The 15,292-nt window shown below is 41.5% G+C and overlaps 1 protein-coding gene across 2 annotated transcripts in view; it reads left to right on the plus strand.

Annotated features, from left to right (window-relative positions):
- The window catches only part of slc25a26 (solute carrier family 25 member 26), a 73,082-nt gene continuing 57,790 nt past the window's right edge, over positions 1 to 15,292 (plus strand). Inside the window, exons 1-4 of one of the 2 annotated variants that reach the window (XM_037784902.1) lie at positions 1 to 171; positions 4,169 to 4,325; positions 6,115 to 6,233; positions 14,465 to 14,569. In XM_037784902.1, the coding sequence (XP_037640830.1) occupies positions 139 to 171; positions 4,169 to 4,325; positions 6,115 to 6,233; positions 14,465 to 14,569 (414 nt within the window). In that variant the 5' untranslated portion in view covers positions 1 to 138. The remainder of the gene's footprint in view (positions 172 to 4,168; positions 4,326 to 6,114; positions 6,234 to 14,464; positions 14,570 to 15,292) is intronic. The other variant, XM_037784814.1, reaches the window with a different exon arrangement.

A 15,292-nucleotide genomic window follows, 5' to 3' on the forward strand; every position in this document is an offset into this window, starting at 1 on the left:
CGTCATGCGGAAGTAAATCCAGCCAAGATGGCAGCGTCCTTCACAGGCATGTTTTGATGTTTTGAGAGTCAGACATGCTGAACAGTTGCACATTTTACGAGCTGCACAACTGACAAGAGCAGATATTGAGAGCGGAACATGGAGAGACAAGAGTTCGTCGCGTCTTTAGTGGTGAGTTGGCAGCTTTATACACATTTTCGTGCTACAGTGTTGATATCTCTATCAACAAATCCTCTAATCTCACCAGTTCATCACTAAAGCTGTCTGTTACTGACAGTCTAAAGCCGACACACTGCAAGAGCTGAAGTTGTGGATATATTGTGTTCGTGTTCTGCATATAAGACAAACATATTATGTTATTATAAGTACTATTAAACAGATAAAGCTAGACAAAAAGTGTTACTGCTAATAGCCCTTTTCTTTTGCTGTAGGTAGAACCAGCTTTATAAGATAAGATAAGATAAGATAAGATGAACCTTTATTAATCCAGGTGTCAAAGCAGCAACATCAGCAAACAGAGTGAAACACAGGAGAGGTAAAGGTATACAAATATTATAAAAACAATAGAGATATAAAAGATACAGAGTGAATGAGTGAACATAGTGTGTACAGTCCGTCAATAAATAAATGTAGTATGTGCAATAAATACATGTAATATGTACATATGTGCAGTCTATAATAATATATAATATATCAAATATAAAAAGTCTATTTATGTAGTTATTGTAGAGACTGAGTATCTCTGTGTGGAGTAACTGTGTGTCTATCATACCCCTATTTCAAATGACAAACCAAGACTTTTAATGTTATTCTAAAATAAATCCTATTTTCTTCTAAATAGGAAATAACCGAAATGTAAGTGGCAGAAGACATGTGTCTATATATGACTGCTACTTTAGGTGTTTGGGGAAAATTATAACTTTTTTGTGTCTACAGCTTTATGTAGATAGATAGATAGATAGATAGATAGATAGATAGATAGTAACTTTATTGATCCAGAGGGAAATTCAAGTTTCCAGCATCACAGTTCCATAGTGCAAAAAATGTTAGTAGAAAGACAGTAAAACAGTTAGTAGTACAAAGTACAAAAAAATATACCAGATATAAAAATACAAGGAGATAAAGAAAACTGTTAAAGCTGAATAGGGTAACAACTGTGATACACAACAATTAAAAAAGTGAATATAGTGCAAAAGAGACTGTTAAAGGTGAATATAGTGCAGGGTAACTCCAGTAGCTTAGTCTATGAAAGTGCACTGTGTGCATTATTATGTGCGAAATTACTATTTACAAAATGAGTAATATAATGTTATTGTGGAGCATCTCTCTGTGTGGAGTAACTGTGCATCTACCCTACTCGATTACAAACCTGCCCCTTTTCAAATGACAAACCAAGACTTTTAATGTTATTCTAAAATAAATCCTATTTTCTTCTAAATAGGAAATAACCAAAATGTAAGTGGCAGAAGACATGTGCCTATACAGTATATGACTGCTACTTTAGGTTCAAGATTCAAGATGTTTATTGTCACGCCGGTTATACAGGTACAATCGTGTGAAATGCTTTTTGCGGGGAAGCTCCATTAAAAATAATAAGTTACATTATAATTATAAAAGGAAATACTTTGCACAAGGGCATATTAAGAACATATACAGTATATACAGTATAAGATATATGATCGAGGTATTGCACTTGTTTATTGTACTTTTTGTGTGAGAAAGTGTCGTATGTATTATCTATTTAAAAGTCTGATGGCCTGGGGGAAAAAACGGTTCCTCAGTCTGCTGGTATGAGTCCTGGGGGTCCTGTATCTTCTACCAGAGGGCAGGAGGGAGAACAGGCTGTTGTGGGGGTGTGTGTTGTCCTTAATGACCCTCAGGGACTTCCTGAGGCACCGCTGGGTGTACAGCTCCTGCAGGCTGGACAGCTTGCACCCGGTGATGTGTTGTGTGTGTTAGGTGTGAACCTAAATAAGAACCTTTTGTGTTCCTTCACTGAAAATGGACTGTAATGAGACATAAGGAAGAGCAAAGGTATACCCTCAATGTAAAATTTAATTATATATGCTACATTTATTTATATAGCACTTCTCAAAATAGATGTTACAAAGTGCTTCACAAGACAATAAAAGCAGATAAATAAAGTAAAAAAAATGGCAACTGCTAAAACAGAACGTCACAGAACATATCAATAATAATAAAAGTGGTAAAATGGTAGGAAAAGTTGATGAAATAAATATACAGCATATATACATATAAATGTAGACATGCGTCCACAAACAGATGTTTACATACATATATTTATACCCAGTCTTATACTTATAGGAATGCTTTCCTAAAAAAATAGAGCACATTTAAAGACCAAAGTGCTTTACAAAGAGATTAAATAAAACACAGGGATGATCGAATAAAAAAACGGCAACAGAAATAAGAGAGAATATAGGTAAATGAATAAAAGCATAGTGTATCTTGATAAAATCATAACACAACAGTATTGCACAAACAACAATGAAAAATAGCAACAATATAAACCAAAGCGTGGTCAGCATGTTTTCATATAAAAGAATCTCAAAATCAATTCTGTATTTCACTGGTAGCCAGTGAAGAGATGTTCTGCAATGACAAAGTGTAAATACTAATACATAGTACAAGTGCAAATTTTGAGGTTCTTGTACTTAAGTACTTTTATTTTATATTACTTTATACTCTGTATACTTTGCTACTTTACCCGGCAGATTAAAGCCACTTAAATTTAAATTAATCTGAAATACAAAACACATGATCATGTTTATATACTATGATTCATTGTTATTGATTAATCTACCATCAGTATGTAATGTAGGTCAAATTAGCTCCACCTTGACCAGCTGAAACATAAAAAATACTGCTTATACATTAAAGCAGAAGTAGACGAGATTGGAGCAAATATGATTAAAGAAAGTTATTTTTATAAAACGGTAGCTATATGACTATGTGACAGTAGTACATGAAATAGGTAACCTGAAAAAAATCATGTGCCTCGGTGTCCTCCGGTGCTCCTAATGGCATCTGCAAGATTTCACAGACTTGAGGAAAACAAGCAGTAAGAGCTGATCTGAGGTCCGCTGTCCAGCTGCTGTCTATGAGAGCCGGCTGTCAATCACTCGTGAACTCTGACCAAACGGTCAAACTAGGCAGCTCTGATCAAATATGAATCAATATTATGTTACGTTAATGCCTATTTCTCTCCTCAAATGTTTTCAGAATCATCTTGTAGTGCACGGTTTAGCTGTACAATGAGAAAGTTTGTGACACCGCCGCCATTGTAAATCTGTTGAAGGAACGCCAAGTTCCGGTCACATGACCGGAGCACAGCCAATAGGAACGCTCTCTCAATGAAATGACCTATGATTGGTCAAAGTCTCCCGTCACGGGCTAGATTTATTTAAAACCTGAAAACAGAGCCATGAGGAGGTGCAGAAGTCTAGTTATCTCTCAGAACATTTGAATTACAATATGCTGAAAGGTTATTATGGAATTTCTGCCCAACACTGCCAAACATATACTGCCTACTGCCACTTTAATGCATCAGTAATAATAATTCAATAATGTAACATAATGAAAGACAACTTTTAATAATTATGTACATTTAACTGAAAATATTTGTATTTGGTCATTGTGGTACTTCTACTGTATTTATAGCCCCTCATTGTTTTGATTGTACAACCTGCATTTGAACTGTTTTGGTTCATCCTGACCGTTCTCATCCGCATCGCTTACACCAGCAACAGATATCGGTTTTCAGCAAAAAAAAGCTCAAATGAACCCATTGCACACTACCTTGCCAGCAGACAGCCCAAGTTAGCAACCAGCTGGTGAACACAGGGGAGCATTTAGCAGCTAAAGAGCCAGATATCTCTCTCAGGAGTTGGTGTAGACCAAAACACATACATATGCCAGGTCAGAAGCATGACTCCAAATTATTCCTAATCTTGCCCCGTGTCTGCTCGATGTGTAAATAGGGAACAGTTTATATCAACTTTATGAGATGATAATATGTCAGTGGTATGCGTTGCCCCCAAGTGGCCAAAAAACAATCAATTAATGCAAGTTCAGTGAAGTGTTCCACCACTGGTGTTATAGAGTGTGTAATGCTGCATTATGTCTCACGAAGTGATTGTGTCTCCAGGCGGGCGGCTGTGCGGGGATGTGTGTGGATCTGACCCTCTTCCCCCTGGACACCATTAAGACCAGACTGCAGAGTCAGCAGGGCTTCTACAAGGCAGGGGGCTTCAGGGGCATCTACGCTGGAGTCCCATCTGCAGCTGTCGGCTCCTTCCCCAATGGTATGACGCTCATTGTGATAGCTGGATATATGATGTGAAGGTCCACTGTTCATTGTTGTTTGTAATTGATGTTCACACCAAACAACCGAGATTCTTCTTTGTGTGGGTGGGGTTGATTCAGGGACGTAACCTTACACTGTGTTGATCATAATATGTCCACAAAGTTTCTGTTTGTGTTGGGTGATTAGAGCCTCTTTTAGCTGCTACACAATCATTTATTTAGTTTCCTTGCCTGAAGTCACAGCACAGAGACACTTTGTGGACTTTGTTGTTTTGTGGATGGATCAGTTTAGTAGTTCAAAGTCAAAGTTGATTTCCTTGCTTTGTATTGTAGCATCAGGCAGGCACTCCTGAAATCATTTCAAGTGATCCTGTTCTTCATTTATTTCTTGACGAGATCATCCTCACAGACTCTTTTTGTTTCCATCTTTTGAGGAAATTTACTTATGGTAATGTACGATGACAAGAATAACGAGGACCTGGAGTTTAAAATTGACTTTTTTGAGGACATCATTTTATTACAGTCAGATTAATATGGTGGAACCTTAAAATGATTGATGCTCCGAGGCTCCTCTTTAAATGGTTTTAATGTAGCTGCCTAACCGAGATTGCTTCGTGAGTAGACTGCTCAAAACAAAAAGTTTCGTTCAACCCTTCGGTGGGGATCAGATCATCTGCAGGTTGGAAGGAAGCTTCAACACATCCAACACTCGAGTGTCAGTTTCTACACAGCAATGCATCCATAAACAAACTTTCTATATGATATATATCTATATGATTGCAAATGCACCAAGTCAATCTGTTATTTCAACTACATTTGTAAGCCTTTGAATGGACTAAGTCATAAATACACAAACATTTTAAAGAATCACTTTTTTGGATTGAAGCTACTCTATAAGCACTGGGGCCAGTTGCATAAAAACAGACCTAGTCTTTGTCTTAAATATAACTTTAAGTCAGACTTGCTATACAAACTTATTCACCTGTGGAATAAAGCTCTCCTTTGAGTGACTATAATGTAAAACTGACTTATATGGCCTGTCGTGCAATGCATTATGGGTGAAATAAGACAGTTCACAGAAGAGAAAACACGGCAGATACAACAGCACACCAAGTATGGGTGTTCAGAAACCATTTAAGAATATGGTATAAGAGTCTAAAAATGTAATTAATAAACAGTTGAAATAGTTATCTAAAAGTCATGGATAAACAGTTGAACAATTACACAGTCAGCTAACTGACCTTCTAACAGATTGTTACCATAACAACAAGGTTCTCACATCAGGCTTAGCCAGGGGGAGCGGCCGGCTAACTTTCCTTCCTCAAATTAAGTCTCTTAATATTTATGCAACAGACAGGCTTAATTAGACTAATTTAACCTGACAATCTAAGACCAGTCTAAGGCCAAGACTAGTCTTAAACTAAGTTTATGCAAGCCCTTTTCATGTGTATATCAGAGAGAGACTGATAAAGACGAGATGTTGGAGTCATAAGTTTGAATATAATCCAATCTGTTTGCTGCAGTTTGCAAATTAATTCAACACTGTTTTGCAGGATGAATTTGTGTGACTAATGGGAGTAAGAAAGAACTGACCTCTCTCCGCATGACACACACTTAACTTTCTTAGCTTTTACCTCAATTGTCCATGCAGACAGACACACACACACACACGCACACACACACGCTCACACCTCAGTTTCTCCCCTGTCAGTGGTAGTGAGGGATATTAATTGCTGTATGCTGGTTGACTAATGGGCCTTAAATGGCTGTGGTTCTGCTTGGTTTCAGCCGCTGCTTTCTTTGTCACCTACGAATGCACAAAATCCCTGCTCGGCGCTGGCGGAGCTCTAGCAGCACCGCACGTGGCACCTGTCACTCACATGCTGGCCGCCTCCCTGGGAGAAATAGTAAGTCTTCCTGTCCCTCATTCTCACAAACTTTTTGCCTCTTTTCATTTGGATTTTTCACTCCACTTTCCCTCTGCGAGTACACTTTGAAGTCCTGTTTATTTGTGTAGGCTTAATTCATTTGTTCTATTCTTAGAAGGCCAGCTGCCTTATGCACTTGTTGTTGCTCTTCCACGCACTCGCTCTTCCCTTTTTGTTTCTTTCCCACCGCTGTAAGTCCCAAATGAACACTACTAACGTTATTGCCTTTTAAATTTCATCTATTAAAGGGGGCCTCTGGGGGACGGGGGGTGAGTTTGCGGTTTTGGCTGTAGTCCCCCAGGGTCCAGCTGGGTGAGTCAAGGGGGCTTCCTCAGGGCTGTCCCAGCATTTCCGCCACTAGCTGGGTAAATAAGATGTCATTACTGCCTATTTACTCATCTACTTTCCCAGCTCAGGCCCCCAGACTCTGCCAATTTAGTCTGGGGAATTCAGGCTTGAAACCAACGAGGAGCAGCGCAATTTCCTCAGTCCATCCTGTCCCAATCACTCGCAGTGAAGCCATATGGGGGCCACGCGTATTCACATTGGCGTGAAGGGGGGGTAGAGGGATTGGGGGGGTATGGAAAGAGGAATGCCCCCCTGCTATACCACCGTGGCTTTCTTCAAAACACCAGGTTTTTAGTATTCATGGCTTTTGGATGGATGTGATTTAGCCAAGTTTTGCATGTTTATGAAATGGGATTATTCCACATGGGGGGGTGCTCACTGTGCTCGAGTTTATCCGTGCCTCACAGAGTTGAGAAGAGGACACACGTTACTCTTATATTAGCACAAATTCAATAAGAGTTGTTTTGATACTCCGGTTGTCACAATCAATGTAGCAGTTATTTGCAGATACTGCAGGAACATAGCTATTAACAGTGTGTGCACATTTTGTCTATGGCGCAGAGTCCAGATGAGTGTGAAAGGTGAGGCTGAGGTTGCGGCTACCTTTAACCCCTTCCCCGCTGTTCTGGATTTGAGCACATCAAAGGCACAAATCCTCCGAGTGGAGCTGAGCAGAGCAGGGGGCGGTATCCCATCGCACTCTGGCAACTGGATACGTCTTGTTCAAAGAGAGTAATCTTCAGGCTTATCCATGAAAGGCCTACCCTAGTGCTGCCCCGAGTGGTATGCAGGGCCTAAACGCCCGCACCGTGATGCAATCGCTGGCATATGATTCTGTGTCTCCTCAGTCGTTGCTAATGATTTTTAATTAAAAGTTATCGCACTGAGGTTCTTACATAAGCTTGAGTGAGTTTTGGCAAAAGGGGGTGAGATATACTTGTTATGTCTAGTTCTGAAACAAGTAGTTGATTAATCGCTTGCTCAATTGATAGACTAAAAGATTCTCAAAAAAAAACAGTTGTTTTCAACATACGTTTTGAGTCCTTAGTTTTCCTCCATTGTATGTCTATTTTACTGTATTTCGTCATTTTTCTTGATTGTTTATTAGTTATGTCTAGGGTCTATCTCTGCAACATCCTTCAAGCTATGCTTTATGATGAATAGAACATGAATCTCACATCATTCATATGATTTCAGTGCTGTAAAGGACCTTCTCAAAATGGCCACTCCACGTTGTTGAGGTTGAGATGAGATCAGTTGTGCCTAGAAGGTAAATCCCAAGTTGCGAAACTCTCGTGAGATGGTTGAGGTTAGGCATTGACCTCAGATGGTTAAGGTTATGATAGGGCGTCGGGCAGCAAGTCTCGCGAGAGTTTTTGCACATTTATTACCTTCTAGACACGACAGAGGAGATCAGACTCTCTCTGTAAGGTTCTTGCTCAGAGGTTTAAGTCACCATTTCTACCTTTTAGTCCTTCTCATGCTCCGAAAGAAGACAGCCTTCTTACCTGCTGCCTCTTTATTATCTACTTTGTGACTGTAAAGGTTGTGTTTTGTTATATTTCAGTGCAGTAATTATGTGGCAGACAGCTTCATTTGGCAGTTTAAGTTCAGTCACTCAATCATGAACTTTATTGTCATTATACAAGCATAACGAAATTGTAGTTGCCCTCAAATGGTGCGTTGTATTAAAAAGACTAAACACATATTTACAAGGAATTAATAAGGCACGAATGAGAGGAAAGATCAGTTATAAATATCAGTGATTAAAAGATGCAGTATCGGAGCAATATAGATATAAAAATATAAGCAATATGAGTATAATTCAATAACGCAAACATACAACTAATGAGCGTGCAAACATCAGCAGCAGCAGCAAAAGTCCAGTAAGGGTGCAGTGTGGCAGCACATCAGTCTTGTCACACTGAGGAGATGTCTGAGTTCAGTAGTGCCACAGCTCTTTCTCTTATTTGGCTATATATGACAAACACAGAGTTCTTCTTACCTCAGTCCACATCTGAATAGTTAAACACAAACCACATTGTCAACATGAAGGCAAATGCAAACCAGACTTTCTTTGGCATTATGTTTCATCTTCCACCTTGCATTACACGTTCTGTTGTGCCAGTATAAGACAGGGTTGTTTGTTTTCATCGTGTTTCTCTGTTGCTCCTCCACCTGCTCGTCTCTCTCTCTCTCTCTTGTTGGGAGCAGCTGTGTGTGGGCCGGCTTTGACACACAGGAACTTAAAGAAGAAGAAGAAGCAACTTGTTCTTTGGTCCTTGTCTGACTTCCCCGTTCCACCCCTTCATCAGCCCATGATCCTTCCCCCAGGAGTCCATTTAGTTGTGTTTCACCAACTGTTTCCACTCAGCAACATTCACAACAGAAGCTTTATGGGACTTATTGCTTTGCTAATCCTATCCCCAAGCCTCCCTCTATCTATGATGCGCTCGACTTGGCACAAACTTACTAGACGTGGACTTCAGTCAAAGTGTATTATGATCATACCAGAGGGAGTTGCAGCTCAGCATTTATACTGCTGTAAGTATGAGATGGGAATGGAAAGAAAGGAAAGAGTATACGCACTTAAGTCTCAGCAATCGCTGAGCCTTCGGTCAAACAGATGTTCATCCAAGAGGAGGAGGAATAGTTACGCATATACAGTAAGACCAAGCCTCATCACGGTGATCACCATATGTGAAATACGTGTGAGAAATTACAGGAATTATAATTTTTTGTTTTAAAGTTCAAGACCTAAATAAGTTCCTTCATTAGATTCACAATCACAGCTGGTGGAAATATGTACTTTTAAGCAGGGTCCGAAATGAAACACCCGCCATGCGCCAAATGTGAATAGATTTTTTCGTTTGGCGAGTAGATCTCGGAAGGTTATCCGTCACACTGGCGGGTAAACGTTTGCACCAAAATCATGGTATAAAAAAAACTATGCTTGGTTAAACTGAGTCTGTTTATTGCTGAACGCCTGAAAGGTGGTGTTTTTTGTTTGAACCAATCCGACAGCATCCAATCAAGTTGCAGGAGAAAACTATGAAGAACTAACGTTACATTACTGAGCGCCAGTTTGCGTCAGACAGTTACTCTGTTGTTAAAATGGCATTACATTTGGTGAAGAGCGCATTATGACTTGTTTAGGACTCCAAACTCAAAGTTTAGGACTTGACTTGGGACTTCAGTGCAAAGACTTGAGACTTAACCTACTTGTGACTTACAAAACAATGACTTGGTACCACCAAAAAATAGATACCACCAAAGCCATGTATTCAGGCTTGAATTGATTAACCGTCAATATATTTACATTTTTTTTTGCCACAAATTTTGGTCTGGTCTCTTCTCTAAATTTGTATTCAACATAATACCTTATTTTCCTCAATGAAATGTACTGAAACAAATGTATATGTGACACACAAAGGCAATTTATTATTTTGGCCAGTGAAAGATATGCTTGGCTAGTGGATTTTTTTCATCTACCAGTCCCTTTTGGCCGGTGAGTCAAGAAGTTAATTTCGGACACTGCTTTTAAGAATACAGATATAAAAGAGATGGTGGTCTTCAAATGTCATAACTAATGCTGTTTCTATATGAAGCCACTCGACGCCAGGTTTAACTTGTAAACAGAAGCAGCACAGACAGAGACAGGGAAGACAGAGAGGAGGACAGTCATAAGTTGTAGACTGAAAGAACGAGAGAGGGTCAAGACAATGAGAGAAATTTCCCCCCGCCTGGTGTTTGTGTGAGTGCGGTGGTGGGACGCTCCCATAAAGAATGTGTAAGCTGATGGCGTCTGTCAGGCTCTAGCAGGCTGTTATCCAGCCATTAAATCAGATTTATCTTCATTCCCATTCGTGCGACGTCTGCCCTGAAAGCTCATTTGTCAAGGCCAGGCGGCGGGTTTCTCTCGCATCTATAAACCCCCCCTCCTCCGCCACCGCCACCTCACCGCCACACGTCTGTAGGAGGATGTACTGGAAAATACAGTGTGACATGACAAGATTGGGGGGGGGGGGGACAGCGAGAAGGAGGGAGCAGGAGGGAGGAGTTTTTGGGGGTAGAAACTGGCAGCCACTTAACTTGGCACTGAGAAATAATCCATGCATCGCCTTCGAGCAGCGCCACGCTCTGTGATTTATTGGCTGTTGTTTCAAAGTTGGAGACGCTCAGCGTCCTCATCTCTTCCCTTTTTCTCCATGACCTTTTTTCTCCCATCTCTTCCTTCCTTCCTTCCTTTGTCGACCCGTATTTCAGTCGTTCTTGGTACCATGATACGTTTCCAGGACTGGGCGTGTGATCGAAGTCATGGGAATTTGGTACTGGTACCTGTGATGGTACATAATGTACTCTGCTGTCTTTCAGGGGCAGGGATGTAGATTCTTGTGTATTTGATATGACATTGAGTGGGAAAGCACTATTTTTCCACCTTAGATTAGTGTAACAGCAGATGTAACGGTGATTTAGAGTAGTGGTTCCCAATCTTTTTCACATCAAGGACCTTTACACTGACACAAATTTGACCACAGATTTTGTCCCAGGGTTCCCAATCTGATAGGATTTTGGCTTTTAAATGCTTTATTACAGAAAGTGTATGAAAAATGTGTGCAATGACTAGCGGTAGTCCCAAACAGGGCTAATGAATTGATGACATTAGCAAGAAGCTATCGTTTAGCTGCCTAGAGCGCAATCACTACTGTTTAATCTTTCGTATATTCTTTGTTTTGCAACCATCCCCAATTCCAAGCTGTTCTGCGGTCACCTGCCACAATCTATCTTTAAATTCAGCATCTCTATTATTCTGTATTATCTATTAGTATTCTTTACTTTGTTTGTCGTAAAGTGCTTTGTGCTGGGAGACGAAGTGAATGTTTATCAGATGCCTTATTGGATGATGACTTTCACGGATGGTGGCTCTGAGTGGTTTGACGGATGCGAAAAAACACAGAAAATCGAACCTGTTCAGAAAACTTTAATGAACACACAACATAAGGTCGTATTTATTTTTAAACGTGCGTCAATTTCCGACGAAAAATACAGACTTGGTGTGCAAATGCCTTTAATTACGGATGGAATTATAGTTAAAGTAAATGATGCCTCTTTTTGCTTGTAACCCCCTCAAAGACCCCTGGGGGTCCCCGGACTCCACCGTGGGAACCACTGTTTTAGAGCATGTTTACTTCCACTTATTGCATCATGATCGATATCAGCTGGAGTTATTTTGTTTATTAGTTTGGGTATTGTTACAATTAAGCTAAAGTTAGGTACATTTTCCAGTTGTTGTGTAACTGCCACCTTTTCTCTTTGGTAAATTGTCTGTTTTGGTGAATGCAGTATATTTAATGACAAATAAATCCAAATAATTGAGGCCCATAACAGTTGTTGCAGGCTGTTTGTTTTCCTTACCTGCTGTCTCTTTATGACGCCAAATGGTAATCCACTTCCTGATTGACTGACCGCTGTGTCCTGATGGCCGTGAGCGGTAAAAGAGGGATGTAGCAAAGGAGGAGAGGACGGAGGGATGTTATGACTCAATCTGCGGATTGATTCGCCGGCTATGCCCATAATGTTTCGTGAGTCTCTGCTAATTTCCCATTCCTTAGCGTGGTTCGCCCATGATTGAGCGCCAGCGCCTTATCTTGTTGTCTGGCGGCCCGTGCTGGAAATTGAAAACACGCTCTGTCATTTGGATAAACAACAACAGGCCAAGAGAAACTGAAAGGCTCCAATCAGAGGCTGTCAGCCTCCTAATTAACGCTGCTTGACGAATCCAGCAGCTTGTAAATAAAGATGAATGGTAGCAGGAATTTAAAAAGACTGCCAGTGGGTTTATAATAAGTTTACTAGCAGAGGAAAGCATCGAGAATGAATGGAAAGAAAAGTAGGTGAAGAAAACCTGACAGCCCTCCCTTTAACGTGAGGAACAAGCCTGACTTGTAATGAGGGACTTCTACTGTGCCTTTCATTCTTTTGTTTGTTCTTTCTTTCAAAATGTGATGACATACGACCTCTACATCTCAACACAGGATATGACTCCTTTTTAAGCCCCAGCCGTATTTCATCACGCCCTGATTTATCCCCATTGTTCCCCCATTTTCTGCCGTTTCCAGAGATCTGAAATGGCCTCGGAGGCGGCGCACTTTATCTTCTATCCACTCAACATCACTCTCCCCACCTCTAGGCGTGCAAATTACTCCCAAATAAACAATGTCCCTAATTTATTTGGTATAATCTCTGGCTCATTCTGCCTTCCCCTCTGCAGTGACAGGAGAGGAAAGGCCGTCTCAACTCCAGGCCCCCCCATCCAATTACGTCAGTAATTACTTGTCATAGCCATTTTCTTCCTATTTAGCTGCCGTATTCTGGTCCTTTGGAGAATTGGTTTGGGGGAAAACATGATGTACATTGTATTATAAATGGTAACTTGACCAAAGGGAGGGCAAATGAGATCTCTGAGATGGAAGCAACCAGCTTAGTTATCGCAGGGAGGTGATGCAGGCGAACGTTTGGCCACTTGGTGGTACTGTTGCACCACGGTTAGGTTGCAGCTAGACTGTGGTCGTACTCACCTGAAATACCAATAAGAATTGCCCTGAATTCTTCACAGACGCTCATTCAAGTCTTTTGTTTTTGCTCCTATGTACAGAGAATGAGCTTTATGTGCTCATTGTGTATTGAAAAGAGGAAGAACCTGCAGCAAAAGTGATGCAGTGAAGGTCGAAACAAAGCTGAGAAATGGCGCAAATAATAATCAATAGTCAATAGAGATACGGAACCAGAACTCTCGCCTGTTTGTTTGTAAAGTCTTTTACAATTCAGTCTGTGATTTCACTTGACTTCCAGGACTGCTGACCTATCCCTTCTCCTTTTGTGCTCCACATATATTCACGTTCTTGCTCGTAAGGTGTCCTTGGCGTCTGGCAGAGGAGACGAGTGGCTGACAGACGTGAGCCCTCTAACAGCTGTCAGCGTAGCCTTCTCCCCCTTCGCAGAGTACGGCAATAGAGCCTTATCCTCCAGGGCCCATCACCTCTAAAACTTCTGATGGGGCCCCGACGCTAAATCAGTATGGATAGCTGAATGGAAAGGGGTGCATTTTATCTTTATTGCAGTGCCTGCATCACTCTTTCTCTTTGCTCCGCTCCCCACATCACGCCGCCGTGGCGAGGGTGGCACCGGCAGACTGGCATCTGTATGACCGAGGGGAGTCACAGCGAGGGGGCGGCTCACCAATCGCTCTGTAAGATTGCTTGCCGTTAGCCGGTATTTCCGCTCCGATGCAGGATAAATGGGAAATCAAGTCGCCAGGTGGGCAGCTGTGCCTGCCTGCCTGCCTTTAGGGCGATGGGAGTTATGAAGCATAAATATTCATGTCTATCTTCACTAGCTGTTGGCAGTCCATATTTTTGTTGACATATGGTGGATGGGTTGGAACTTGTAGCGGGGAGTGTGGTTACTGAGGTGTGCATGTGTGTGTGTCTGGATCTCTCGGTGTGTTTGATGGAAGCGCGTGTTCTTTGGACACAGATACACAGCCGGCCTGATGACCTTTTTACCTGTTGCTCAGGTGTCATGTCTGCTGTGTTTACTGGTTTGTTAATTGGCCCGATTGGGTGCTAACTAAAGCACTCGTTAGCCTGCCAGCTCCATGTAATTGCTCTCCTCAGGCCGTGCCATACCAATGGCCAGCTGCCATGTAGAAAGATACACAGGCTAGTGTCATTTACAGCAAAAGGGCACCTGGGGGAAGTGGTGTGGAGTCTCTGCTGACACACCTACTAGCACCAGATGGACATCAAAAGCCCTTTAGAAGGAACTACAAACTGTTTACCTGTGCTGTTTCCCTCCTGTAGGTGGCATGTCTGATCCGGGTGCCCACAGAGGTGGTCAAACAGCGGACCCAGGCTTCTCCCTCATCCACCACCTACCATGTCCTGCTGACTACAATCAAAGAAGAGGTACACAGCAGGCTTAGGATAACTCTGGTTTATTACAACTTTTTTTGTCTGTGGTTTTGGCCATCTTTCCTATCAGTAATAATCATAGACTGTATATATAGATGGACGACGCGTCTCCACCTCCTCCCACTGTACAAAAGTGAAGCCAAATTATCAAGGATATGGTAGCGGGAGCCAGGGAAATAAGGTCCCGCCCACACAACAGCCAATCAAAAGCCGAGCATTGCCGCAGCTTGCTAGCGTGAGCCACCTAGCTGCTACGATAGCACTACAGTAGCTGTTTTGCTAGAAAGACACAACAACTAACTAACCATAATATCTTTAGAACTACGTGTTATGACGGTTATGGAAAGTTAAAGTTACATCTCCTCTCTCGTACTATTCCCCAGCCTCTGGCTCCGCGACTACTTCACTCAGAGCAGCTGTCAATCATAACGTCTCACCCCCTTTAAATTGCATCAAACTAGTTAAAACCAAACTTATAAGAAAAATGAACACTTAAACACACATCAGCGTGATACGAACTACCTACAATGACAGAAATCATCTTTGGAAAAAATGTTTTTGACGAGTACTTTGACTTTTTAGTTTGGCCCATGTCACATCCGCTAACATAGAAGGGGCGGGCTTTATGATCTATACTGCAGCCAGCCACCAGGGGGCGATTAAGATGTTTTGGCTTCACTTTTGGGGAGCGGTCATGTCGTCCATCTTTATACACAG

This window comes from Sebastes umbrosus, chromosome 1, assembly GCF_015220745.1.
Source record: "Sebastes umbrosus isolate fSebUmb1 chromosome 1, fSebUmb1.pri, whole genome shotgun sequence".
Taxonomy (NCBI): domain Eukaryota; kingdom Metazoa; phylum Chordata; class Actinopteri; order Perciformes; family Sebastidae; genus Sebastes; species Sebastes umbrosus.